Source organism: Sardina pilchardus, chromosome 12 (assembly GCF_963854185.1).
Source record: "Sardina pilchardus chromosome 12, fSarPil1.1, whole genome shotgun sequence".
Taxonomy (NCBI): Eukaryota; Metazoa; Chordata; class Actinopteri; order Clupeiformes; family Clupeidae; genus Sardina; species Sardina pilchardus.
The window spans coordinates 10,202,403-10,220,222 of NC_085005.1; the positions used below are offsets into that span (position 1 = coordinate 10,202,403).

The 17,820-nt window shown below is 45.5% G+C and overlaps 1 protein-coding gene across 4 annotated transcripts in view; it reads right to left on the minus strand.

Moving 5' to 3' along the window:
- Positions 1 to 1,049: 1,049 nt before the first annotated feature.
- myo6a (myosin VIa) overlaps positions 1,050 to 17,820 on the minus strand; it is a 76,611-nt gene continuing 59,840 nt past the window's right edge. Inside the window, exons 28-36 of one of the 4 annotated variants that reach the window (XM_062550221.1) lie at positions 14,301 to 14,461; positions 13,517 to 13,555; positions 13,072 to 13,107; positions 11,642 to 11,680; positions 9,987 to 10,093; positions 8,013 to 8,144; positions 5,395 to 5,421; positions 1,901 to 2,122; positions 1,050 to 1,297 (exon numbers count right to left, since the gene is read on the minus strand). In XM_062550221.1, the coding sequence (XP_062406205.1) occupies positions 1,098 to 1,297; positions 1,901 to 2,122; positions 5,395 to 5,421; positions 8,013 to 8,144; positions 9,987 to 10,093; positions 11,642 to 11,680; positions 13,072 to 13,107; positions 13,517 to 13,555; positions 14,301 to 14,461 (963 nt within the window). In that variant the 3' untranslated portion in view covers positions 1,050 to 1,097. The remainder of the gene's footprint in view (positions 1,298 to 1,900; positions 2,123 to 5,394; positions 5,422 to 8,012; positions 8,145 to 9,986; positions 10,094 to 11,641; positions 11,681 to 13,071; positions 13,108 to 13,516; positions 13,556 to 14,300; positions 14,462 to 17,820) is intronic. The other 3 variants (XM_062550223.1, XM_062550222.1, XM_062550224.1) reach the window with 3 other exon arrangements.

The window sequence follows — 17,820 nt, forward strand, 5'->3', positions numbered from 1 at the left end:
GGTCATTGTTCAAATGTACAAGAAAAAAACAAACAAAAAAAGAAAACGAGAATCAGAGTCCATTGCTTGTTCAGTGCATTATTGTAATCATTAATATTATTAATCATCATCGTCCTTATTATTATTATTATTAACTGCTTAACAGAATATGTGCAAAATTTGAACGAAACATACAGTATATGTTTACGCAGTAAGGCCAAAGCAGTGGAGGAAGCAGACGGGAGGTTCACAGGTCTACGAGCACTACTTAAACCGATGGAGACAGATGTACGCACAACACAGGCCGAAGCCAAAAAAAGTGTCTGCGGTAAGAGAATGGAATGCTTATCGTGTCTACACCTATGAAACTCGCGGCCCTTAGTTCGGAGCCGCTACTGCGCTACGCTTCGGACACAAATGCAAACATGTAAACAGCTTATCGGTAAGCGAGTCCAGTTAAAAACGTCTGCTGGAGACGAGCTGCAGACTGTATTCAGATGCAGAGGGGTGCAGTGAGAGAGGGACGAGGGGATGCTGTAATATTGCGTTTCTACTTTGAAGAGGTCAAGAGCCGCTAAAACGGCCGACCTCCAGCAACTACCCTGTCGCGACTAGTCGTTATAAGGCCTCGTAGTTCAAAAGTCGTAGACGTACTGAGGAGCGCGTTACGTTTGCATGACAAGACGGAAATAATCAGCAAGTACGTGTCTGCATCCGTTTCACTGCAAAATGAAATTAACGAAATGATGCAAACAGAACGCTGAAAAGACCAACAACATTAAAACACATACAGTAAATTAACCGAAAAACAAAGAAACAAACAAACAAAAAAAAGTCCTTTCTTGACTGGGAATGCCCACCAGTCAAACCATTATTTGTTTCTGAATGCTGGCTATGTTAGAAACGGCATTCTTCCCTTTGATCTAGCAAGAGACCTTTGTGTGCATGTGTCTGTGTGTGTGTGTCTGTTTGTACGATGTTTGCGTGTGAGTGTTTATGCATTGTATATGTATATAGCTATATCCTTCTATAGCATATATACAATACACATATACATACGTATAATACATACGTATATATTGTGTATGCAGGTGTGTGGTTGTCGTGCATGCACAGCTCTACTTGAGCATGCTCTGCAGCATGGCGGTGGCATAGGTGGGTCTGGCTTGCCGGCTCTCGATGGCGCTCCGAAGATACTGGACGCCTCCACAGCGTTCCCAGATCTCCTCATACTGCCGGGCCAGGATCTCGGCTCCGCGCTTCCGTGTCAGGCCTGTCTCCTCTAAGCTGAGCTCGCACATCTCCATGTCGTCTTTACCTGGGAGAGGAGGAGGAGAGCAGGAGGAGGAGAGGTGGAAAGGGTGTGTGTGTGTGTGTGTGTGTGGAGAGGGGGGGAGGAGGTTCAGAGGGGGAGAGATGGAGAGAGACAGAAACTTTGTTGGAAACTTAGCTAAAAGAGGCGCTTTTATCTGTACTAGCCTAGAAAGCTTTTCAGAAAATGAGCAGCAATCCTTCTCAGTAACATTATTAAATGTACAGCTTCGGAAAAAAAATAAGCGATCACTGCACATTATTCTGATGTCATCCTACGGTTGCTGAGTGACATCGGCATGAGTTGACGGTCATATTCAAATTTGCAGTGGTATGAATATTTTCAAAGAATTTTGAATATGACCATCAACTTAATCAAATGGATGCGTTTGTACCAGTGGTTTGTGCAAGCCAGGTATCTACAAAGACACACACACACACACACGCTGTGGCTCTTTACCACAATGCCCAACCGTGGTAAAGAAGTCACACAAACACAGAACAAACAGACACATACACTTGCATATAAATGGTACAATTATGGACACACACACACACACACACACACACACACACACACACACACACACACACACACGCACACACTCACCTGCCACCAACAGAATAGGATGCTTGTCTGGATGCAGCTCCATCTGCCGGGCAATCCAGGGGCCGTCGAAGTGGGCGTACCACCAGCCCTTCTTCTTGCCCGTCAGATCCTTGTACTGGTCGCCCGGCCGGATGAAGGGGATACGGAAGTAGCGCTGCTGACGGTTCATGGCGATCTCATGCTGCCGTGCTGGGATTGGTGGAGCAGATTGGTTCTGCTGGGCTGAGGGCAGGACAAGGGAGGAGACGGCGTCACATTGGAAGATCTCCGCAAAACAAAGCTTCAGGGTTCTAAAGGGTTAATTGCCCAGCTGTAGCTCAAGACCCCAGACTTTGACTGCTTTAGATTCAAATTCAGATAACGGTTTGTTACGTGCACACTCAGACAGATGGATGATACACATACCGTAAATGTATTACGATGTGAAAACTATAGTAGACTGTAATGGACAATAAGCATCCAATTTCGGCAGGCTTTTATGCCTTTAATCTGACAAGACAGAAAAGAGATTGACAGGAAGTGAGTGGGATAGAGAGATGGTGAGGGATTGGGAAATGACCCGGGTCTGACTCGAACCCGTATATGGTACGAGTGCTGTAGCCAGGTGAGCCACAGCACCTCCGGCATGAATAGAAATGACTAGAACTGCTGCCAGACAGGTGTAAAGGTCCTGGCTCTTCGCAGCACCGTGCTGATTGAAAACCTGGCGCACAAATGTCCATCAGCAAGACATGAAATTCGGTAGAGAGCCTTAATAATTCTAAGTGTATTCATTGTGGTGACGTGAAAAGCGAGACGGAGAGCAGGGTAGAGTACTCTCGACCAAAGCTCCGTCAACACAGAATTTGTGGACAAAACAAATTCACACATCCAGCACTGTGCAAAAGTCTTGGGCACCATACATGTTTTCTTTCAGTAATTCTATAAGGACCATATTGTTTATTTATCAGTTTCTCAATTAGAATATGACCACAGAACACAGACAATACATGTTCATAGTGGGCCATTTACCAAATACAAATGAAATGTCATTTGTCTGATACCAGTTCAATTTCAGTTTCAAGCTACCGTTAGATTTGTTGTTATAGCAGTGTTCAATCAATCAACCAAGGGGGAAGCTCTTGATGGAGCTGTCGTTCTCTACCCAGGGTAGGCATGCCTGGCCTGCCAGAAGCTGCTGGTAGATACAGCTACTATGGAGGTTTCGGGATCACATACTTACTTGACAATGGCTCCCTTTAAAACCCTCAATCTACATTTTAGGTAAGCAACTCTTCCAGCTGTAGCTTTTCAATGAGATCTTCAATCTGTCAAAGTGTTGCCATCTCATTGTGATACCAATATGTCAAAACTAGAACCAGTACCAGTGCCAACCGGCTTCAGCTTCCCCCTTGCAAGATTGGCCATAACACTGCAAAAACAACCACTCCAATGGATGCAAAAGACTATGGGTTCTATATAACCTTTTTTTGGTGTGTATTTTACATTCCCTCTATCTTCTCATTTAATTTTTAAATAAAAACAACAAGAAACATATGATCATCATAGCATTGCCTAAACAACAAATCTAATGGGTGCCTAACACATCTGCATTGTACTGTACATATAGTACAGCATCACATTTAAGCACAGCGTCCCACCTACGTACTCACCCGTCTTCAGCACCGTAATATACAATTTATTCAAAGCATGAGCAGAGCCTGGGCAGAGTGAGTTTGTCAGGCAATTTGTTACTTATAAATGATTCTGCACAAGGATAAGTAAATAAGTAAAAATAAAAAAATAAATCAATAAATCAAACACGAGGCATGTTAAGCGGAGCAAAAAATAGGGAAAACACAGCTGGATCAAAACAGCCAGGTAACGAAGCCAGATTTTACACCAGCACGCCTGCAGCAAACACTAGTCAACAGAAAAGGACGAGCTTCTTCAGTAGAATGATAATGCCGCTGATATTGTGGGACTCGGCTGATAATTTCAGTGTTTCCTACACCAGCTTCCACTGGGCCTCCGCCGGGTCCGGCTCCACCTTCAGCAGTGTGTGTGTGTGTGTGTGTGTGTGTATGTGTGTGTGTGTGTGTGCTATGAAATCACTTGGGCATGGCGGTCCACTAATTACCCTCCCTCAAACAATCCGGGATAGAAACTGGGCTTTGAGGACTCCACCCCCCTCCCCTCCGTTTACGAACTTTGTGATCTTATAGTTCTGCAAGTGAAAGCGCGAGGGGGTGTTTCTCAGGGCTCTTGGGAGCTGGGAAATTACTGCTGGAGGGAACGTGTGGCTGACAGAGGCTCTCTGAAGGTGGAATTAGGAAACACTGACTAAATATAAAAGAAATTAAATGAAAACAATAAAGGCCTGTGAAGGCTTGTATTGCTCTCCTGATGCAAAGAGCTGTTCAAATGTATCCTTAGGCTTAATGAAAGTCCCAGAGCCTCCTGGCCTCTTTACTCAGTAATCACAACTACTCTGTATCCAAAGTAAACATCACAGCACTCAGAAAATGCAAAATGTGCTACTAGCCCTGATACTTGAAACTACAGCAATTGATTTAAACGCTGCATCAATCATTCAATCATTGACATGTGTTAATGACTGCAACATTCAATCATTCAATTGTGTTAATGACTGATTTTTTTTGTGTCCTTCTATTCTACAACTACTAACGGCTTTTCAGTGACTGAGGTCCATTACCGTGGTGTCCCGGGGTGACACTGTCAATTTCTCTGGCTGGCAAGTCCATTGTGTCCATCTCAACTTTACTTAAAATTCTGACCATTATCTTTTTTCTCTCTTTCGCCCAAGAAGAGAAAAGGAAAAAGAAAAGCACAGTGAACAATCAGATCTGCCTCATGAAAGCCTTAAGCGAAGTCTATCTTGCTTTGTGCTCTGACAGAAAATCAATTACCACTTCTTCTCTTTTCAAGGCAGTAGTCTGAGATTTCCATCTGCCTTGTTTTTAGAATTGTTATGTCTATGCTCCCACCATTGTTATGTCTACACTGTCTGTAGTCCAAAAATAAACTTGAAAAATAAACTGATGCTTTTAGAACTCATTGCTAGATGGCTAAAATATGTGCCTGTCAGTGATTGCCGATCAAGTGGATGAAAGGCATTCACCTAAAGAATGCAGGTGTGCAGCAGTTCTCCAAGTGTGTTTGAGGCATCAAGCCAGCTGGAATGAAGAAAATGTCACCCGCTAGCCTGATACTAACCTAAGAAATGAATTCCTTTCGTTAATTTAATACCCTCCATCACACTAGAACCGTAAACACAGAGCAAGGTAAGGGGGTGGGGGGGGGGGCATTCCGATCATTCAGGTTCTCCACTTCAAACGTTCTCTGAGAGCACCAAAAGAAAATCCGGGAGTAAGTGTACATGCCAGAGCCAGACAGCTTTGTAAGAAAAAAAGAGCACCCCACCACACAGTCCGTGGTTAATGCCAGAGCTGAACACTGCTGTTAGTGGCGGCACGTTATCCAGAGAGACTTACATGCGTTTTTCGCAAGACGCACATGACCTGAAAATGAATGCAATATTTTATACAAGAATGAGGTGAACGTGGCAATCAATGTGACTTGCAAAATTACAACCATTAAATTCAAGACATTTCAACGATGAGATGTTCAAAGACGCGCACGGGCAAAAAGCTATAGCAAGAATTATATACAGGACAGGACATAAAGAAGAAAAAGAAGACATCTGTGGGTGGAAATAGAAAAGAGTAAAGAGAGAAATAACCTTTAAAAAAGATTGACAGGGTGAATATTTTCAGGGCCCTATCCTACAACCTAGGCATATGACGAACATTACCGAGTTAATGACCCTATTAGCATATCTCTCCTCCCCAAAGCTGGGCTCTACTCCTCACCCATGAAGCCTGAAGTATGGCGGCCATTACTGACAGATGCACAGATCCCATGTGCAGCCCACCCCCTTTGTTCAACGCGTGCAGGCACATCCATCATGGAGAATATTGGTATGCTTTGCCAGCACGCCACTGGCTCTTCAATTTTGTGAAGAGAAGATGCATGTGGTCTTTTGTCAGGTTGACACTAGAGCCGCGTTCAGACTGCAGACGAGTCTGATTCAAATCTGATTCCTTCTCATATCCGATTTCTAGGGCTGACCGTTCACACTGCCTTTAGCAAGTGTCCAAATCGGATATGGCTCTGTTCAGACTGGGTCACATTAGTAACAGATCTGACAGGTTGCTGTAGCAACGAAAACAAACGTTTCTGCCATCAGGAGGAAATGTGTGATTAAACATAGAACAAAACAACTAGGTGAGTGTTCATTGAATGCATGCATGCGTGTGCGCATTTGCGCGACAGAAACCGAAACTAATAGGTGGCAAGCTCCGCTTCAAACTGTTGGCCAATTATTTAACAGCATTTAATAGAACAACGTGGATTCTTGCAACTTCCATAGAAACAGAGCAGAGACTGTATAATGCTCTATTTAGCATTGAGTATTGTTAAGTCACATTTAATATAACATGGTCAAAAGACATAGCCGTAACGTTGCTCCACAATTCGAAATAGGTGGGCAGTCACACGCGTAAAGTCACGTCAAAGACAGTCAAATCTGATCTGAGTGTTGGGAGCTGTTCAGACTGAGACGCATCTGTCCATATCCGATACGAATGCGATATGAAACTACCTCCTCGATGTGGTTTGCAAACGTTTCGCAAAAAACGGATTTCATGTGACCTGTCACTGTTGGATTTTGGCTGGCAGTCTGAACGCAGCAGTAGGAATCACAATAAATAGTTTTATCATGATTGTTATTATTTTTTTTGGTACTTCTGAATCTCAACACGAGAGTGCTCTGTCGCCATGGTGACTTGGGGCTCAAGAAATTAGAATAAATGTAGCCTGGCAGTGAGCTATTCTTGTTGATAGAAGCCCTGTATTGTGCATCAGACAGAGGACAGGAAAAAGGTAGAATGAGAAAGAGTTAATGGTTGGAACAAACTCCCCCGGTCTTCTCGGGGAGGGGTTTAATGGTCAGAGGGTCCAAATTGGCAGCTCTCGCTTCTATTCTTTGTGACAATTGCCTCATAGGGCCAGACAGACATTATAAACATTAGCATACAAAACTGTAATATTTATGGCCCAAACTAACAGCTTGTCAAAACCAGAGAATGTGCTCAAAATTCCAATGTGCTTCTATCCCTTTTTGGCTCTCAATGTGACACAGACCAGTTGTAAAAAAAATAAAACTGACTAGGACATCTTCAGACCATCACGGCTATCCTATCAAATTGGCATAAACAATTCAAACTCATACTCTGAGGATATTGAGAAGCATGAATCCTACACACCAATCCAGCACAGGATATTATCTGGCTCTAAGAAGGAAATGCAAATTGGCTGGTTTCATTGTCAGTGATTGAAAGCTAAAACGAATCTGAGAAAGGAACTTACAAATAATCAAGGTAACTCAAACATAAGAGGAGTTAGAGGCCAAAAAGTGCACCTTCAACACTGATGTGCCATTACTATTTTTGACCAATTTAATTTTTGACCACCCTGCATTTCTGACACATTGGCATCCTACAACAGCTTGACAAGCTCGCTAGTAGTTTGGGAGAGGACTGCAAGCACTTGTCAGTTGCCACTTACAGGCACTTGCCGCTAGCCACAGCACACCCAAATCAGTCCATTCCCCTGCAGTCCCCTTCAAACAACACTGCCCCTAAGCCGTTGGTCAGACTGCTTAGACCATAGTAGTACATAGCAGTAAATGTTGTTATTGTGTAGTGTTTGTCCACACACATTTTGTTGATTTGCTCGGTAACACTTTACTTGAAGGTACTGTATCTACTTAAGAGTGACATGACACTGTCATGACACATGAATGACAGAAGCTTTATGTCATAAACGTCTATGACTTGTTTATATTGTACTGTATATGGCACGTTCATGAAAGTGTCATGTCACTCTTATGCAGATACCTTCTAGTAAACCATTTGTTCTCTACCGTTAAAGTGCAATTACATTTGTGTGTTATGTATGCAGTGCTGTACCTCTGATAATGGGTGGCGAAGCCTTATTTTTTATTTTATTTTTTTTTTCCCTCTATTAGTGTGGCTCCTGAGACCCTTACCATAATCTGTGACCGACTTTGGAGCCCTTGGCTCAGCTTCTGCATTGCGCTTCTTATTCTTTGATTTCCAGGCATGATATACCTTCAGACGACGATGGAACTCCTCTCGGCAGGCAGCCAACAGCTCAATGTCTGGAGAGAATGATGGAGAGAAAGAGAGAAAAGGAGAGGGAGAGAGACAGAGAGAGAGAAAGAGAGAGAGAGGGAGAGTCAGAGAGAGAGAGAGAAAAAAGAGAGAGAGAGAGAGAGAGCGAGAGAGGGAGAACGAGAGAGAGAACGAGAGAAAATGTTGGCACAAGAGGCGGATATGAAAAGGGTAGGGCTATTAAGAGCATAACACTAGAAAATGATGATTGGTCTGGGGCCGAAAACAACAATCGATATAGCAATAACAAAAAAAAACCCCAAAACACAGGAAGCCGTACTAAAGCTATACTGTGTTCAAATACACATGAGAAGTCTTCCAGGGAAGAGTGGCATAAAATGAGCCTCTAAAATAAGCGGACTACTGTCTGGATTCTTAAAGAGATAAATGCAGGGCAATTTCACACTACTGCCCCAGACACCATACATGCTTTAGGGTTTTTTGTGCTGCTGGTTGCCTTTCTATTAGGACAAGAATCTGACACAATTCAAATGACACCCCCCCCCACCCCCCAACATGAACAACAGGAACATGTCGAGTCAGCTCCCTAATCCCTAGTGATTTCATTCTAACATGAATACTTCGGCAAAAACTATTTCAGAATGGACAATACTACAGGAAAAAGGGAAATCCACACTGATTTTCTGTCAGTGTTAGCTAGGCGAACCGTGGAAATGTTGACAGCTAATTTCTTCGTCTTCAATAGCCTGGAGGTTTTCCTTTTAACCTCTGTGGTGCTGTATTTGATCAGTTGTATAAATGTAATTTCACAATCAAGGGAGCTAGTCCACACTGATGGTTTCACATTACCACAACCGTAGGCAAAGTTGTATTTTTTAAATAACAACATTGTTGTTGGGATGGGATATCCAATTCAATTAGCTGATGAAATATATCATGATCCCCAACTAAATAAAGCTAAGTAAGACTGAGGATAATAAATTCTATTTCAATCTTAGACGATTATATTTGAAAACGCTTTTACTAATAGGAGGAGACTGTTCCAGGCAATGCAGAGCTTATAGCCCGTGGCGAAGTCAAGAGACTACTGAATATTTCATCCCTTGATATTGCTGCTTCACTGAAATGAACTCTATGCAGGATATTTAAACTGAGTCAGTCAACCCTAAGAAGATGGCAAACCTTAGCTGCAAGCACACCAACTAAAAATGAGCCATGCTGTGTAGACTATAAGTGTATCTGTGGATTATTGAATTGTTATTATTATTGATAATACAATTCCATGAATAGCATAACATTTTCCTGATAATTACAAAAACAAAACCAAATTGAGTTTTAAATTAAATTGGACACTGCACAAGTTTTGAAGAACAAAAATAATCCATAATATTCCCTAATCTTGGAACCTTGGGACCAATGCTGTCTTTACATGACTGCTGGGTGTGCGTGACAAATGACCATCCTTGCCAACATTGACTATGAAAGTTCAAATCACCTTCTGCTCAGGCAGATATCACCCAAAGATCCTTCATTACTGACAAGATAGAGCAACATAATGCATCTGGAAGCAAAATTCAAACAGTTCCTGTCTGCTTAAAGAGGCGTGTCGCAAAGACGTCATAGTGGGATATCGATCTCTGTCAGATTGGCAAGCAGTTCACTTTGAATGTAACGGAGGTCTGCCCTCCCCTTTGCGAAGACAGAACGCGGAAATTATCGAATGTTTGCGCCTCTCGCTCCGCTTTAACCCTCTCTGTATCAACCCTTCCGCAGGGGAGTTCAGAACAATGTTCAATTCAATGAACCCAAATATTCTTTAGAACGTTCCGTGTCCAACATTCCCGTCACTACCGGGTTCACCATCTTACCACAGGACGTGTTGATGGCATCTCGTAGCTCAGCGTACTTCCATTTGCTCAGCTCGTACTTCTTGGTGGCGGCGGCGGCAGCCTTGTTGGCCTGCACCTGGGGACCCCTGTGACGGGGGCAAATCGAAACAAAGGCAACACAGAGCAGACAAAGACATTTACTCAGACACATCTCGTGTGTGTGTGTGTGTGTGTGTGTTTGTGTGTATGTTGGGGGAGGGGGGGGGGGGTTCTGTGTTAGACAGCATCACGTATTAGTGATTTCTAAAGACAAAGGATAAGAGAAAGGGGGGTAAGCATGGGTTCAGGAGAGAAGAAGTAGTTAATGAGGGAACCCGCCTTTTTGACACAAAATGAACAAACAAACTGTAACCTCTTAATTGAGACTTGAGAGATGGATCAGATTGGAACAGATTTGATGATACATTTAACAAAAAAATCCCATAGAAATGACACCCGTTGATGACTGAAGAGAATTTGTAGTAGTCACTTGCCTATAAGCAGTTATGGTCACACGGGGACTTGAGCGCGTATTTGCCAGTGATCTTATTTCAACCCTATCTGTAAACATGCCCTCAGAAAAATAAACAAACATGCAGACACAAACAAACAAAGAAACCACACACTTGCAGAGTGTGAGCTGTTCCGCAACACCCACACACCTTTTTCACCTTCGCCTCCTTTGCCCCTCTTAGCTCCGACCGCCCTATCACACCTCGGCCCTCAGTCCTGCCCATCCACCTGCTGACTGACCACTCCCCCCTGAGCCACGGGCAGGCGGGGGCGGTGGTGTGAACTCAGGGGCTTCACATTCTCTAATCCTATTGGCTGGCCGTGGCCTCCCACGGACGGTCAGCTCTCTGCCCAGCTAGCCTAAGTGCAAAGGGTAATTCCACGGCGCTGCCAGGAGCGTGCCGCGCTCGTCGACCTTGAGAGGCCGGCCGGCGGAGTGGTCACCTGCTGTTCGGACTCCCTCTCGCCACCGTCCCATGTGCCGTGGGGCTTCCTGGACGGCCGGCAGAGCCAATTATACATCGAGAATTCCGTGCACGGGATTAGCAGGCGCTGCTGCGCTAGCAGACGGAGCACATGTTCCGCTGGAATGTCCTCCATTCACATCCATTCCACACTGTGCTAAACGCCGCTGTCTAAAGCGAGCCCTGGAGGATCCGCACAGGGACAGCACTCCAAACCAAGAGTGTGAGGGGAGGGGTCAGTTAAGGCTCTCAGCCGTGAAATTTTTAAGAGGGGATTCCACACGTCGGTTCCCTGAAGAGGATTTACAGGCAGTCCTTTCTTCCATTGAAAACTTGCTATGCTCATACTGTACCTCAGACTGCGGATTAAATTAAGCGGACGCTTGAATGAATTTAAAAAAGTTTCACTTGCGAGACAAGTCACATGTTCCGTCTGATTTGACAGCTAGTCACAGATCATCCAGTCATGCAAATTCACAGCAGTTTCAATTCCAACTAAATTAACATAAATCACAAGGAATTAATCCAAGATCAGGAGGATGAATCATAATTTAATATATAAACTCAAAATGATTTTTTTCCCTTTCATTCATTTATGTCATTCCATTTATTGGTGATTTTCCAGTGATTTCTGTCAGCTCATTCTTGCTTGAAGGTAAGTTAAACGTCACTACCCACCGAGAGAGAAGATCAGACATTTCCTTGGCCATTTCTTCCCTATAAAAAATGATGAGCCCAGTGGCAAGATTAGTCATTTTAGTGACACACTGCCGGGATTGCGCCCCTTCATCATCAATATCTGCATACAGTTTGGCATCGCAGGGGGGAGGGACGGGTGCAATGAACCAGCTTAAGCATCACTCTGCCTGTCTTTGCCTGGGAGTATGTTTATGTGGCAAATGCGTCTCCTATGTGACCTTCAGCAGCAAAACTGTGTGTGTGTGTGTGTGTGTGTGTGTGTGTGTGTGTGTGTGTGTGTGCGTATGTTGTTTCTTAACTTTTATGACTGTTTTCTGCACCGCACAAGCACTATGGAACACGCACTTGAACCTCTGAAATCACTGACGCCCACCACACTCCATTCGCACCTCAACCTGAAGAGGCCGGAGAGCGAGACGGCTCGTCTCTGCAGAGAGCGAAGCTAAAAACAAGCGCGCCGCAGTCAGTCGAGCCCATTAAAACAAACGCCACAGAGACAAACGGAGTCGGCGTCTCCCGTGGAGAATCCATAAGTAAAGGCCGCTGTGTCGCTGCTCACTTAAACGCTTATTATCCGGATGGGCCCCGCTGTCAGGGGACGGTAGAGTGAACACACGCATGCCACAGCGCCGCAGCATGCTCCACTACGATGGCACTTTCCACCCGTCGCTCCACGATGGGCCGCAGAGCCCATTACGGTGACAGAAACTGTCTGGCTAGCATGCGAGTTATGCTAAAATATTGGACGCAGTTTCGAGCGTCGTTCCGCCTCAATTGTCTTCACGTGTCACACTCAACAGACAAGGTGCTTTACTGCTATTACCTTTTCCGACGAGGATGTGCGGTGCCAGACTGAGGTACTTCTTGGTGGTTTTGCAGAGATGGGAATGCTCTGGTTCAGAAGTTTTTGTCCATACATATATGATGGGAAGCTGAGAAAACCCATCAGATGGTGAAATGGTTTTCCGTTCCGTTTCAAGCCTCTCTCCCACCACTATACTAGCAACATCCTGGATACCAACCATTTCATCACATGCTTGGGTTTTCCAGATCCCATCACATATATCATATATCTATTTATGCATTTTTTGTATTCCAACTCCTTTCTCTGTGAATCCCTGTTTGTCAATCCCACCTCCCGATTCAGAAACAACAGAGGAGATGCAGATGGTTGACTGGACCTCTGAACCAGAACCTTCCCCACTAGCGCTAAAAGCTACACAGTCAAGGACACTGGGGCGGTGGGGAAGGACCTACTTGTGCTCTTAGTGAACAAAGTGAATATACCACCACCAAAGAAAACCAATACGTTTTGTGCAGTTGTGCTGGTGAAATGCACCAAAAAACCCTTAAAATCTAGTGTTTCTCTTAAAGTGAAAACTACAGAGGAAAAAAATGTAAACACCTACATGGTCAAACTCTTGAGCTTTGGTTGTGCAGGAACACTGAAAACAGAAAGCCATCACATTAAAGAGCACCTTTCAACAAACCCACCACCACACAACACCGGTATTATCAACAACCTTTCTGTTGGATAAAAGTTTTGATTGTGTATCAGCGAGATCATTGTGCCTACACTTCCGTGCAACAATGGAGATCTATTTATAAAGGACTTTAAATGCTGACTCTCTAATTCATTGTGAATCATTGGGCGGTTGATGAACAGTTTAGTCTCCCAGGTTAATGGCTGCTCGCCGGGGTTAGAGTCAGTAGGAGTGGGAGCGAGACTGATTGGCAGACCACATGGGGGGGTGGGGGGGGGGGGGGGGGCATGCATGGAGGAGAAGGGCACAGATCATGGAAAACATGTCGGATTCAGACTGGGAGAGAAGGCTGGGGCATCTATGGGCTTACTTCACTCGCTCTGGGGATGATGGAACACTTGAGCCATTACTGAAAGAAAAAAAAAAGACAGAAAGGACAGAATTCAGAGAGAGAGAGATACATGTGTTAGAGAGAGAGAGAGAGAGAGATGGACAGAAAGAGAAACAGAGAGAAAGTGAGAGAGCGAAAGAAAGAGAGTGAAAAAACATAAAGACACAAAAAAAAGGTTAGACAGACATCACACCTCCAAAGCCTGTAAAAAGCGTGACATTTACCATGACAGTTCCCCAAGGCCCCTGTGTTTCAGAGATGGCTCCTGTGTCTCTTTTAATCCCTTTACACATCTCTATCACCACAACTCAGACATGTCCCATCACATAGGATCCGACGTGTGAGCGGACACAGGAAACCGTGGCTGTGACCACATGTGTGACAGTGTGATATGGGGGGATATGAGGGGTAATGATGTTCACAGCAGCCCTGGTGACGAATGTGTCTTGCGCACATCCACAGAGCAGAACGGACGAGCTGACATGTCTGCCCTGTGATGGCACCTCTCTTCTCAACTGTGATGGCGCTTTGTTTATCTGCTTATTGTGTGCCCCACAAGTGAGTCTGTGTGTGTGTGTGTGTGTGTTTGGGGGGGGGGGGGGGGTTCCTCACTGGCAGTAAACTGTGTGTGCTTGTTTATCTGCTCATTGTGTGAGTCTCACTGTGTGTGCGTGTGTGTATGTGGGGTCTCTGTGTGTGTGTGTGTGTGTGTGTGTGGGGGGGGGGGGGGGGGGGGGGGGGTGTCTCAGTTTGTGTGTGTTACCTGCGCAGGCCGGCGTCCACTTGCGTCTCCTCGGGGATGAGCTCGGCCTCGCTCTGGGCGATCCTCATGGCCAGCTCGCGGTCGCGGCGCTCCTGCTCCAGAATGGCCTGCCGCGCCGCCTCCTCCTCGCGCTCCGCAGCCAGCTGCCGCTCCATCTCCTCCTGCACACACACACACACACACACACACACGCACGAATACACATACACGCACACACACACACACACACACACACACAACACCAGAGTTTAGGAATCAGCCCTCATACACATTTAATGTCCAGTGTCACACAGCTTACATGGAGTTCTCACACAAGGTGGACCTTGGGCAGCAGTGAACACACACTGAATCCAAACACATGCAAGAGCTGCACTGGACACAGACACATCCAGTCCTCTGAGTCACCGTATTTGCTTCACACTCAGGTATTGATAGCTTGTGCTCTTGGCGTCATTCTCACAAAACCCATCGCAAGAAACAAAAGGCAATTGGTTACTAGCAGAGTAAGACTAGATGCCTTAAGGCGGTAAAGCAATTCTTAGTGTTTTTTCGATCCTTGAATGCAATGAGAGGAGCAGGCAAGAAATCTTAATCAAAGTCAACTTCGGACAGGCACGTTGGCCTACCCTCTGTGTAACCACATATGTGTTCTGGACAACTACATTTCTTCATTGGCTTTGAAGGGACACACATAAGCGTACAGCAGTGATCTATAACAAAGATTAAAAGTACACACACACACACACACACACGGTCACAGTGGACCTGGGGCAGTACCGGCAGACTACTTAATATCCATTGTCACACAGTGGCACGTCCTCCTCCATAATGAAGTGTGTGTGTGTGTGTGTGAGAGTGTGTGTGAGAGTGTGTGTGTGTGTGTGTGTGTGTGTGTGTGTGTGTGTGAGAGTGTGTGTGTGTGTGTGTGTATGTGGGAAAAGTGAGAAAGTGGAAAAACAGCAGGGATGATGGATGGATATGTCCGCTCTCTAAGTCAACTTAAACTCATGAAGGGCACACACACACATACACACACACAGAAAGAGAGATGGTCCATAGATCCATAATTGTTTACAAAACGAGGGCCGAATTTCTTGTCTGAGCGCAAAGAAATGACATGAACGTTCTAGCACATCTCCGGCTGTTCCACTTAAGCTAAGTAAAGAACCGACAGCCGCCTTTGCTTATGTGTGACATATAAAACTGTTTGTGAAAGAGCCAACAAGAGCGCGAGACCTTCTAACTCCGATGTACCGTTCTGTAATCGCTTAAGTCTGCACGTTGGATTACAAAAGGTGCGCCCGTCGTCCTTTATCTCCCCCGGCACACATCAAGCAAACGGTTTCCGCTGACACACGTCGCGCGTGGAGGCCAAGAGCTGGACTTGGGTGTCAGCGGCTCTTTAAGCCCCTCACATCAAACGGAGTGGTTAGGGCTGATTAGCTCGCATCTGTCGTTAATGAGCCTGGACTGTGTGTGTGTGTGTGTGTGTGTGTGTGTGTTTGTGTGTGTGTGTGACTGTCTGCGGGCCCTTCGCAGGGGCCACATCTCTCTCTTGCTCCCTCTGGAGGGTTTCCATTCACTGAATTAGGACATAACAGCCAATTAGCGCTGAAATCCAGGGTTAGGGGACAGGCGAGGCTTTACGGCATCCCATGTAGGACACACGCAGCGCTGCGACGGGGGCCAAGCGCCAAACGCAGACTTGGATAAAGTAAAAAAAAAAGAAAAAAGGGAGCGTGTCTCCAGGGGACGACAGTCAGCTTAAAATAAAAGCATGAAAACAAACAGACCGAGCAACAGCGAGCGCGGCCGAGAGTGAGAGTGACTCGTGTTACTCGTGACTGACTCGGAGATTTGCAAGGCAGCCAACTTTGAGACGTTAATCGTGAGGCGCAACTCCGAAAAGTCCTGACGAGGAGATGCTTGCGTTTGAGCTAACCTGCAGAGTGCAGACACGGAAAATTAACAAGTAGCAAATGACGGAGAGGTGGAAAAAAAGAGACAAAATAAGATTGAGAACTGAAGAGTGCAGGAGTGCAAAAAGTTAAACCCAGCAATTTAGCATGCTCAGAGAGGGAGAGAGAGAGAGAGAGAGAGAGAGAGAAAGAGAAAGAAAGAAAGAGAGAGGGAAAAAGAAAAAGAGTGAGCGAGAGATGAAAACAACATTCAATAAGGAAAAAGTGTAAGCGAGCCAAAAAATAGAGAGGAGAGGAGGAGAGGCGGAGAGGAGGAGAGGAGGAGGAGAGGAGAGGAGAGGAGAGCATCCAGAACCCAGGACAGAGGACAGAGGAGGAGGGTGAGAAGATGGAGGCATGAGAGGGCTGGTGGGACAGCGCCGCGGGCGGAAGGCCTGAGGCCGGCCTCTTTGATCAAGACAGGGAGCCCAGCAGTCGCCAGGATAAAAGCTGGAAGCAGTGATTCATCCAGCTCAGGCCCGGAGCCGTTCGACAGGGAGCGAGTGCCGGAGGAGCGGGAGGACGAAGAGGAGCGAGAGATGAACGGAAGTGAGAGGGAAGAGGCGCGTGATGAAGACGAGCGATCGCGGCAGACGGATGAGAACAGAGAATGAAAAGACACAGAGTGAGATGAACATGACGAGGAGAGATGAGAGACACATGGAGAGAGAGAGAGAGAGAGAAAGAAAGATACAGAGAGAGAGAGGGATCCATTATTTACTTTTTCCATTCCCCTTCTGAATCTCCATACTATAATGACGAAATCTTTGATAATAATAATCTCCAGTAGTCAAATCAACTACTTCCAGGCCAAATACTGATCTGTGGAGACTTAAATGCCAGAACAGGATCTCTAGATAGATAGATAGATAGATACTTTATTGATCCCCAAGGGGACGTAGATGAAGGTAGCAACCACATATCTAGCAGCAGTTACCCACAAGACCTGGTGAACTTTACCCATACTACTACTTTACCCATACACATACTGACAAACTATCAATTTGAGGTCAAGTCTACGGCGCTCACGATGCCAGGATTAAAACACAATTCCCAATGACAGTGTCCAGACCCTCTTCACGAAGCAAGTAAATTGAATTTATATAGCTTCCCAAAGTGCTTCCCAATAAAAGAAGGATCTGGTGGTAGCAGGCTAGGACAGAGAGATGAGTTTAAACATACAACGACCTGGGCTGAGGAGAGAGAGAGAGAATGAGAGAGAGAGAGAGAGAGAGAGAGAGAGAGAGAGAGAGAGCAGGATCAAGGAGAGGAGAGGATCAAGAAGGATGGAGTGAGTAGACAGCTGAGTGGAAAGAAAGTGGACTGAAAACAATCATTGCATGAAATAGAAAAGGTGGAAAAGGAGAAAACTCTCTCATGGAGCCCCTAAAGTGCTTCCATCAAGTGAAATGGAAACCACTCCTCACCATGGAGACAGAGAGGGAGAGGGAGAGGGAGAGGGAGAGGGAGGGGAGGGAAAGGGAGAGTGAGAGAGAAAGAAGGAGAGAGAGTAAAGTGTTTATTGTGCAAACGGCGAGATGCGGTTTCCGTAAGTCAGCAGG